The 10,605-nt window shown below is 39.7% G+C and overlaps 2 protein-coding genes across 2 annotated transcripts; one reads left to right on the forward strand and one right to left on the reverse strand.

Moving 5' to 3' along the window:
• Positions 1–1,064: 1,064 nt before the first annotated feature.
• On the reverse strand, positions 1,065–4,248 carry runx2a (RUNX family transcription factor 2a). Its single transcript, XM_053332953.1, has 6 exons — positions 4,200–4,248; positions 2,388–2,578; positions 2,105–2,264; positions 1,714–1,818; positions 1,551–1,616; positions 1,065–1,414 (listed from the first exon to the last, which is right to left on the reverse strand). Exons 1-6 carry the CDS (start codon positions 4,246–4,248, stop codon positions 1,065–1,067), a joined length of 921 nt encoding a protein of 306 aa, XP_053188928.1.
• supt3h (SPT3 homolog, SAGA and STAGA complex component) lies at positions 3,267–10,559 on the forward strand. The gene is made up of 12 exons (XM_053332952.1): positions 3,267–3,308; positions 4,033–4,136; positions 5,859–5,943; positions 6,641–6,727; positions 6,849–6,945; positions 7,065–7,216; positions 7,329–7,404; positions 7,938–8,050; positions 8,154–8,258; positions 8,357–8,485; positions 9,422–9,511; positions 10,505–10,559. Exons 2-12 carry the CDS (start codon positions 4,045–4,047, stop codon positions 10,544–10,546), a joined length of 1,068 nt encoding a protein of 355 aa, XP_053188927.1. The 5' UTR covers positions 3,267–3,308; positions 4,033–4,044; the 3' UTR covers positions 10,547–10,559.
• Positions 10,560–10,605: the final 46 nt, after the last annotated feature.

A 10,605-nucleotide genomic window follows, 5' to 3' on the forward strand; every position in this document is an offset into this window, starting at 1 on the left:
GTATTTAATAGTTTACTGATCAGTGTGATAACTTTAGCGTCAAATCAGCAAAGAAAAACCCAAATACTGATCTTTAAAAGAGTTTGTGAAATTGCTTTTAGAAGCTGATCAAAGACTAATTATTCATTGTGTGATTGTTAATGAGATGATATATTTTGTATGTTCTGAAGTTTATACTATTTTTGCTGCTCTAATAAACTCTCTTTTGGTTAGAAATGTTCACGCTGTGTAATAAATACATTTTTAACTTTAATAGAAAAGTGGAAACTCCTGTAATCATTTAGATTATTTATTATTAAAGACAAATTATAAATACATTGATTATATAATAGTCAAAAGCAATAAATAGATACATAAATAATTATATAATAATGCAATAAATAGGATCAACTTTATCAGTACCTGTATACACTAATAACTGTAGCTGAAAAATATCATAGTCTGAAGATTTTCCAGCATTTAAAAAAGAGACTGAAAACATTACCTGTGTCCAAATTCAGGAGCTGCATTCATCAAAAGCTGCATCAGACGACCGAATGCATCACAGCGGTTCCTATATTTCAAAGTCTCCTTCACATTTGGAGAAATTAGGCCTCCTTTTCCCTGATTTGGAGGATCCAACAGGTGAATCCTTCGTAGTTCAAACTATTCATTGCTCGCTCGTGATGATTATGTTTCCAATTCTAAAGCAAGGTTAGAGTTATATTAAATATGAAATTGTATTGTCAAAGTTAAAATACATTAACCATATAACATTAACTAACTAAAAGTACACATCTTAACCAATCTAAATTTGCCCAATGGTCCTAAATAGTCCTCTCTTAGTGGTGATGCATTTTCATTTCTTCTAATAAATGGTAAAAAAATAAAGAGATTAATAAATGTATAAATAGCATTAAAATGTCTGGCTCCATTTGTATTAGCTGCATCCTGATTGTCAACTGCAGCTGTCGTGGTTGCTAGGCGACAGGTGATGCAAAGGGTAAGGGAGGGAACAGCTGGAAATCCTCGGTAGACCTCTCGCTTCATCCATCGTGGTCTACGACATGGTTACTGTCCGATGATCAATACGGCCTCCAGACAGGCTCCTCCCCCCTGATAGAGAGACACGCCCCTTCAATATAATTGCTCAGTGCTGTGACAACGTTGCGGTCCTCCCCCACGGTTTGCAGCGATTGGTTCGGTCCGTAGTAGAAGCTGCTGGGCTGGAACGGACCACTGTGGCTGAGCGGAGGGGGAGGAGGTGGAGGAGGAGCAGACAGGTAGGAGCTGTACGGCGAAGGCTGGGCGGAGTATGAGAGGGCAGGAACGTGGTGCATTCTGGGACTTGGAGTAAAAGGAGTCGTCAGAGAGGTCACCTGACCCAGGAAGGACGGCTCATTGGTCCAGAGAGAGGAGGAAAAGGATCTACAATCTGGAGAGAAAGAACTTTTTATTCAACTTTTTCCATTTTCCTTTATTCTAAAAATGTACAGTACGAAGCAGATTTTTCATTTCCTGGAGCTTTAAAATAAAAAAATATGGATTAAAGTGACTCCCTCCTTTCTTACCTGATGATGCTGTGCTGCTGCAGGATGGCCTGAATACTCCTGCCTTCATCTCCTTCTGTCTCTGTCCTGAGAGACGGGAAGAAATAAAGGAAGTAAGAATGACTAAAAGCTTGGGAATACATTTTAAAAAGATGACTTTTTCTGTTGTCTGTTGTGTACTAACGTCTCGGCAGCCGAGGTCCGTCCACCGTAACCTTGATGGCGCCATGTAGTGTGGCAATCTGAGGTGGCGAAGTCAGTACGTTGATTGTAATGGTGAAACTCTTACCTGGAAAAATAACACAAAAAGACACGTACAGGAGATTTAAAGGAATTTAAAGAGAATTCAGCTTTACATAGGATAACATGAGACAGTAATCTAGCTTTAAAGAGGACATATGCATATTTCCAGCTCTATATCTATATTCTTTCTCCTACTTTACACTTTATATTTTATCCTGTGTGGTTTTAACTCAATGTGGTGAAGACCTTCGGTCTCTTTTCTCTTAAAATCCAAATTCAGGTTTCTTTACATCTGATGTTTATATAAATTAAATATAGTTTCAGTCTCTAACCTCTCCCACTGCGTCCTATGAAGCGGAGGTCATTAAAGTGGGCGTATCCTTGCTTCATGGTCGCTGTGGCGTTGCGTAGCTCGGCGCTGCTGTTGTTGTCATTGCCGGCCATCACCGTGACAACCACGCCATCTGGCACGTCGTTGCCAAGGGAAACCACCTGGAGGATGGAGGAAGGTTAGGACTGCTCCTTTAACTTTGAAAAAGGTGGTATGTAAAAGTATCTAAGAGCTTTAGATTTGATTAAAGTGAGTCTTTATTAGATGGATAGATGAGTGCTCACAGTGAAGGCTCTGGGAAGGGTCTTGTTACACCTCCAGTGTTGCGGCATGCTGCTGCAGAGGAAGTTCGGACTGTCAGTCTGCACCAAGCCTCTGGGTGGCGCTGTGCTACGGTGGTGGAGCGACCTCATCCCCTGGTCGTCCAGTTGGCGGTTGGTGGGCGATGGTGGCGGCCGACACTTCACCACAGGATCTGAAAGGGAACAATAGACAGAGATAGATGTTTTTGCCATATCTGTTTTCATTTATTTAAGAAGAAATTAATTAATAAAAAGAAATACATTCAAGTTCACATTTACACTTTAAATAATTGTCAGATAGGCTAAATAACTATAATCTAGTAATAAAAAGCATAAAACAATAGCAAGGAGAAGAGACAGCAGTGTCCTCACATTTCCAAAGAGTTCTGGCTGGGAGGATTTTATATTAATATTTAATCCAGACACATAGGCTATCAAGCTTTTATTTTGCATAAGGGATATAATTATTACTAATTGTGGTTTGGTTTTCTATAACATATTCATGTTTTCCTTTAGGGACTAAAACTGAGCAGATTTTATTTTGTTGTGTAGAGAAACCATTGAGTGCTGCAACTATCTTGGATCCCAGTTCATGGATATATTATAAGAACTTCTTATAAGTACATGTAGCCTATAATAATTGCTTAATTTATTGCTTTTGTACATACAATTTATTTATTTGATATTTTCTACCTTTAACCCTCTTCCACTCGATATTTGTGCAAAAATACATCAGAGAGAGACGCTAAACACGTTTTCGACACAAAACGGCAAAATAACTACAACTACCAGCATCCTTTGCGGCGCTGCAGCGCTCGCGAAACGTCATCAAATCGCGTCGAAAACTAAACCAAACGAAAAAGTAACAACAACAGCGAGCAGTGTTTTCTTTCTACGAGTTTGGTGAGAGTATTTAGACTTAATTTGAGCTGTTTTTTTCTGTGGTTACCCCTCTACACCTCCTCTCCTCTCCTCCTCCCTCTATCCACCTTTCTTTTCTACCTTTTTTGTTTGCTGCATTGTGTTTTATTCACCGCAGTGTTTGAATAGGAGGCAACTGAGCTGTATTATTATTCAGATTCACTGCCGGAGGGGAAGTTAGTGCGGTCACACCACCTGTCCTCTGTGTGTGTGTGTGTGTGTGTGTGTGTGTGTGTGTGTGTGTGTGTGTGTGTGTGTGTGTGTGTGTGTGTGTGTGTGTGTGTGTGTGTGTGTGTGTGTGTGTGTGTGTGTGTGTTGATTCGCCTCAAAGCTGCTCTGCTATCTTGTTATTTTAAGCTCTATTCTGCAGAGTTGAATCGTTTTGTTTTGGTTAAATGATCCCTAAAGTGACCAAAGTTATTTCAAGTGGTTATTTAATAGTAATAGTGGAATGTACTGTTTTGTGTCTACTCTTTCAGTGAGTGATAACTTTGTATGGATAACAAGTTGAGGTCAAATATTGATCTGAACATTGATCATTTTGGTTGGTACAAAAATGAGTCTAGACATGCAAGAAAGTTTTAGATAAAAGATCAGACACAGATTTTGTGCATGTGGTGTGAGGGTTAGTTACAGTGCTTCTTCTGTTAATCTGGATTTCTACTTAAATGCAGTTTTATTTGATTGTTGTGTTTCATGTGTTCAGGTTGGTGTGGTTATGAGCAGCCCCATGGCCGGCTCCACCGCCTCCAGTTCTAAAGACCGTCCTGCTTCCAGGACCAGCTTCATCCCCGAGCTACAGAGCATGATGTAAGACACACACACACATATATACATACACATACTTCTTTTTTTGTGAAATTGAGGACTCACCCCAGTAAAGCATCGGGCTGCTGCTGCTGAACAGACTGTTGGAAGCCATGGTAGTCTGTTAAACAAGTGACAAAAAAATCACACTTTTGACAGTTTGGAAATTTTGGATACACAGATGTTATAAAAACAGTCCATAACCCTACAAGCCATATGACAAAAGGGAAAACTTTGTTATGCTTAGTGAAACAGAGCTAGATTACAAGTGTGATAAAGAAATATCACAATGACATCATCGCGAATCAGTGCACATGTATGTTGTCAGCACTAGACCTTCAGATCACAAATAAAAATGTACAACATAAAATACAAATAACTAACTGATTAGTAACTGATATTAACAGTTTTTGCAGAAGAGGAAAGATCAAAAAAGTTAAGTTTTTAATTCTTTTTAATTGAAGTTATATCCTGAAATCCAAAGAAAGGTAATTTTAAAATTAAAACTTAAAATTCTGCTGAGAGATGAACTGAAGTTGAAGTAAAAAGTTAGAAGATAAAAAATGGTGGTATAACTTCTTACTTTTAGTAATTTAAATAAATGTATCTGCGTGATGAGTGTGCAGCTTTAACTTTATATTCCTACATATTTAACTCAGACATAAATATTATATATATTCAACCTTTTCAAAAGAAACCACACACATGCATGTTGTGGCCTGTCATTGCTGTGTGTGTGTGTGTGTGTGTGTGTGTGTGTGTGTTTTGGGGGTACTCACCCTGCGTTGTGTGTCGACTCTTGAAATGTGCTATTGGTGGTCAGAGAGGTCGAAACCCGACTAAACCCCAAAACCTAAAACCTAAAACCTAAAACCAACACTCACACTGAAGCCAACCTCTGAACCTGAAGCCAACCTTCCCACAACCCCAAACCTCTGCTGACTGACAGCTGCAGCCAGCCAATCACAGCACAGGTGGGGTGAGGAGGGGGTCTGGTCAGGTGTGTGTGTGTGTGTGTGTGTGTGTGTGTGTGTGTGTGGAGAGAGACAATAGAAGGAGAGATGGAGAAGGAGTTGAGAGAAGGAATGAGCCTCAGGATGTGGGTTTAGGTTAGTCAGCCATCATGGAAGTGGCTTCTCTGGATGCAAATTGAGGTTTGACCAAATTGTGGTCAAAGTGTTTGTGAGGCCCAGGGACCTCACCTGTGTACGCGGGTGTGTGCACGTACGTGTTTTTGTGTGTTCTTTGTTTTAACTCCAAAAACACAGATTCACCCCACAATTTTTTTATTCTAGGCTAAAATGATTGATCTATTTTTACATATAAATAACTGTAATAAATGTCTTCATAGCTTCAGTTCATTGTTTTGTATTGAACAATAGTCCATAAAGCACTTTAATGCCTGATGGTTGTTATGGTGATGCAGTTTTATCAGCACTGAAATAAAACATTAACAGTGATAGTTTGATCTCAGCAGAACAAACAGAGCTGTATTATTTACACCACAGCAGTGAACGTTTAGCACCAATAAATAAATCCAAACACACAACTTGAAGGTTCTTAATGAGCAACGATTAGCAGCTCATTAACAGCTGCTGTGTGGCTGGAAGTCTCAGAGGATTCACTGTGTGTGTGTGTGTGTGTGTGTGTGTGTGTGTGTGTGTGTGTGTGTGTGTGTGTGTGTGTGTGTGTGTGTGTGTGTGTGTGTGTGTGTGTGTGTGTCAGGTTCGCTCTGGGAGACGCTCGCAGGCCATTGCAAGAGACAGCAGCTCTGGTGGAGGACATCGTGCACACGCAGCTCATCACTATGGTAACGTACACTTGTCTTTACATAGTAATAGATTAGCAAACTATGAGTGTCAAAAAGTAACTATGAATTTAAAATGACCACAATATACTATAATAATTTAAATCTGTACTGTAAATACAATGCAGCAATATGTATAAAATAAAATGATGACAATAAATAACGTATTTAAAAGTATAAATGCTTTTTAAGGCCATAAACAACTGTAAATATAATGATTTGTGAGTTTAAGATCTTTTTTTAGTCAGATTTGACCCCAGAATTGAATGAATTGATTGATTTTTGATTTGATAAGAAGTCAGAAACTCAATAATTTGTAGGTCCTCAGCTGTTATTTTCCTTTATGTACAATCTTAACTCATCCTTTAAAGGTTTGTAATTGATTTTATGCAAAATAAATGCAACATTACAACAAAAAAAATTTAATGTTACCTTCCTTCCTCCCTCCCTCCCTCCCTCCCTCCCTCCTTTCCTTCCTTCCTCCCTCCCTCCTTTCCTTCCTTCTTTCCTGACTTCCCTCCTTCCTCCTTCCCTCATTTCCTTCCATCTTCCTCCCTCCTTTCCCTCCTGTCCTTCCTTCCTTCCTTCCTTCCTTCCCTCCTTCCTCCCTCCCTTCCTTCCTTCCTTGACTAGACGACAACAGGAGGGTTAAAATGTATGTAACTAACACTGTGATATCTAACTGGGTTTAATTTATTAGCTGCATCAGGCCTGCGAGGGGGCGTCTCTTCGTGGGTCGAGGGTCATCTCGGCTGAGGACATCCTGTTCCTGATGAGGAGAGACAAGGTAACGAAAAACACTAAAATCAAATCTAACTTAAAAATAATAGCTCTCTTATTACGTTTGTAGTTTCCTGTCTGGTTCACTTTGTCTCCGTCTGTCTGTCTGTCTTCTGTCTCCTGATCAGAGGAAAGTGGCGCGGCTATTAAAATATCTCCAGTTTAGAGATTATAAATCAAAACTACTCAAAAGTCTCGAGGAGGAAGAAGTGACACAGGACACAGGTATGCACACACTCACAAAAAACACACACATTTAACACTTTTAAAATATTTGAAGCTTAAAAAGTGAATTTAATCATCATTATGAGTCTTGTTTATTGATATATTGGATGTTTTCTTAGGTGCTGCTGCTCCTGCTGCTGGTGTTGCCGGCGGTAACCAGCGGAGGCAACGATTAGCCCAGGATTTCTTGGTGTGGATGGATCAGACGGGCGAGCTTCTGTCGTTGGCCGATCGACAGGAAGTAGATCCCATCAAACAGGAGCGCATGGAGGTCGGAGGTCTTCACAGTGAATGATTTTTTTAATTTGTATTGGAAACCAGGGATTATTATTACATTTATATTAACTCTGTGTGTGTGTGTGTGTCTGTGTGTGTGTCTTCAGCGTTTGGAGCGTCAGACTCGAGCCATGGACCCGGCTCAGTACTCTGAGTTCTGTGAGAGTCGACAGCTGAGCTTCGGTGAGATTTTAAAGTCTCCTTCCACTCAAAAATGTGTTTCACTTACTTGTTATTTCACTCGGATGTTTTCGTTTTCACCTTAACTCTCCTGTTGTCCTCGAGTCAATGAAGGAAGGAAGGGAGGAAGAAGGAAGGAAAGGAGGGAGGAAGGAAGGAAGGAAGGGAGGGAGGATGGAAGGAAGGGAGGAAGGAAGGATGGAAGGGAAGGAGGAAGGAAAGGAGGGAGTAAGGAATGGAGGAAGAATGATGGCTAGGAGGGAGGAAGGGAGGAAGGGAGGAAGGAAGGAAGGAAGGAAGGAAGGAAGGAAGGAAGGAAGGAAGGAAGGAACAGTCAAAACAGATAGGGTCAATTTGACCCGGGAGGACGACACAAGGGTTAATCTGCTGAATGGGGAAAGTGTCTCTGTGCTCTCCTAAAATCTGAGTTTAAGCAGGATTTACTATATTAGTTAGTTTTCCAAAACACAAAGCTCATTTCATTTCTTCCTTTCATGTTTGCATGTGTGTGTTTTTGTGTGTAAATGTGAGTCCAGCTAAGAAAGCGTCCAAGTTTCGTGACTGGTTGGACTGCAGCAGCCTGGAGCTGAAACCCAACAGCCTCGCCATGGAGATCCTGTCATACCTGGCCTATGAGACCGTTGCCCAGGTAACGCTGTCTTCTATCTACTTTATAAACATGTGATTAAAAAGGTTTTCTGTGTCATAAAAGCCTTCTCCTGTTTCTTTCTGCCGTTCTCTTTCTTCTTCAGATTGTAGATTTGTCGCTGTTGGTGAAACAGGAAATGGCAGCGAAGACCAATCCTATCAGTCATGTGATCTCCGCCAGCTACATCCACTACAACACACACACTGAGGTACCCACACACACACACACGTAATTCTCTTATATGCAGTTGTTTTTAGATCTCACAGTCATGTTTTAATGTGTTCTTCCTCTTTTATTCTCCTCCAGGTAAAGAAGGATCCAGACTCACCTGAGGCGACCCCTCCCTCCACTCCTGGCTCCTCCCACTCCGCTAAACCCCTCCAACAAGGCAACGGCAGTCTGGACGGCCGAGCACGACAGAGGAAACGCAAAAAGGTGTGTGTGCTTCCTGTAGTCCCATTTATTAGATATTGATCGTAGAGCTGTATTATTTGTTTTATCCATTAATTGTTTGTCTGTTGTCTGTTGTTAGTCTGTTAAATGTTTAAAATAGGAACAAATGGCATTCACAGTTTCTCAGAGGCCACAGGAGTCTGACTAACAGTCTAATGTGTAAAAGATATTTAATTTACTATCATATATGATGATGATTGATGCTCATTAGAGGAGCTGGAACTAAGGGTTGGTGATATTACCTTAAAATAATATCACAATATTTCTGTGATAATGAGATTCTTGATGATATGATAAAATACTCCTCACAGGATTTTTGGTTTTAAGTAGTGAAATAGTTTGTTGTACTTCCTGTTTGTTGTTAAAGCCTTCTTGCACTTTTTTTTTCTTAAACTTATTTTCATAGTTTATTATATTAATCTTTTTACAACTAAACCACTTCCACACTGCTGTTGTCCTCCACTGTGAAGCTGGTAGTCATGTTACTTTTGCTTTCATCCATGCTTGTTGTAGCTGTGAGTGATGATATAGAAGTCGGAAAATTACCTTTTTATCATATTAAAAATGATACCAGTGTTATTGTGCACAATTCAATGTGGCAAACCCCTATCATTTTGAACTTTTGCTTTAAAAAAATGACTAAAATGAATAATTAATAATCAAAATAGTTCTGTTTAATGACTAATCCATTAATTAACTGATTGTTGCAGCTCTACTTGGTTGTTTTTTAAGTTTGATTGATGTCACACTAGCATATAAACGTCTTAATGTTGAGCTCAGGAGACACTATTTTAATAGTAACTAGTCTTTCTAAGTTCTGTTACATGATAAAAATAATAAAAATGCCACAGTGCAATCTTGAAATATGTGTAGTTTTGGATGGATTATGTCATATTAAATGTGTGTTGTGTGTTTCAGAGCTCTCCGGCTGCAGTTGAACCTCCCAGCGGAGCGATCCAGCCCTGTCACATCAGAGAGGCCATCAGAAGATACAACTACAGACACACAGTAAGTACACACACACACACACACACACACTGTAAAGGATGGATTTGGGTTTTTCAGGTCTGTCTTAAACCATCAGTGTTGAACTTTTACATATAAATGAACGTCTGTTACATTTAAGCCAAATGAGTTCACAGCATGCTGATAAAGGCGATCACCACCAGATAAATCTCTCCGTATTTTACACTGGAGTCATTAATCTGATGTCAGGTTTGACATTCCTGTGCAGATCCGGGTAACTTTTGATTAGCTTTCTGCTAACTTGAATTGGGATGAAATAATTTAATCATGCAGCTCTTCTAGACTTTCTAAATGTTATCAGACCAAATTGATCAACTAGTGAAGCTAGTTAGTTAGCGAGTGACGCTTAAAGCATTTTATTATCCACCGTTTTCCAGCTGCAACAGAGTAAACTACAGCAAGTTTTATGATGTAAGCTCATGTCAACAGTGATTTTATTATTACTCTCACTACCAGAAGACGGAGACAAAAGTCCTGCACTCCACGTTTAATACAACACGAAATTATTGCTTGTGGTAATTATTCCTCCTGTCCATAGTGACTGTGAAATTGAGCTCTTCCTAAATTGATGAAATCTGCAGTTGCTCTTCTGTCCAGACACGCTCCCAAAGCTAATCCGAGGCTTCAGTAGTCTTGAGTTTGCAAATTTAAGAAAGTATCTCCATCTTTGGTAGTTGTGTGTAGGTTCGTTTCTACTGGCAACAAATCTACATGAGATGTTTTCAGCATGAAAACCAAAGATTTCACACTTAAAATAACCTTTCAAAGATGCATCATTTTCCTTATTAGCTTCGGTTAAACGTTGGAACGAGGACTGTGGACATTCTTCCTCATCTCTTATAGTGTAGTTCAGTGTTGGTATGGACTGATTCCTGCATTAAGACAGACTTGAAATTGGACCCATCCTTTAAAACAAACCTTATTTAGTGTGAACTTCAGAGTGAAACTACAATAAATCTCTTTTCTTTCTCTCAGAGTTCGTACTGGAGGAGCGGGATGTCCTTCCTGGCCTGCTGAGGATCTCACACACGCCCTTCCTTACAAACGTTTACTTTCAGATTTACTTTCTGTAAACC

Source organism: Scomber japonicus, chromosome 14 (genome assembly GCF_027409825.1).
Source record: "Scomber japonicus isolate fScoJap1 chromosome 14, fScoJap1.pri, whole genome shotgun sequence".
NCBI classification, from domain to species: domain Eukaryota; kingdom Metazoa; phylum Chordata; class Actinopteri; order Scombriformes; family Scombridae; genus Scomber; species Scomber japonicus.

Excerpts from the sequence above, each read along its gene's own strand:
- supt3h (XM_053332952.1), top strand. The coding sequence starts at position 4,045 with ATGAGCAGCCCCATGGCCGGCTCCACCGCCTCCAGTTCTAAAGACCGT. Across the intron at positions 6,946-7,064 it reads AGAAGTGACACAGGACACAG|GTGCTGCTGCTCCTGCTGCT; the intron begins GTATGCACACAC and ends ATGTTTTCTTAG. Across the intron at positions 7,217-7,328 it reads TCAAACAGGAGCGCATGGAG|CGTTTGGAGCGTCAGACTCG; the intron begins GTCGGAGGTCTT and ends GTGTGTCTTCAG.
- runx2a (XM_053332953.1), bottom strand. The coding sequence starts at position 4,248 with ATGGCTTCCAACAGTCTGTTCAGCAGCAGCAGCCCGATGCTTTACTGG. Across the intron at positions 2,265-2,387 it reads CCCTTCCCAGAGCCTTCACT|GTGGTTTCCCTTGGCAACGA; the intron begins GTGAGCACTCAT and ends TCCATCCTCCAG. Across the intron at positions 1,819-2,104 it reads CATAGGACGCAGTGGGAGAG|GTAAGAGTTTCACCATTACA; the intron begins GTTAGAGACTGA and ends TTATTTTTCCAG.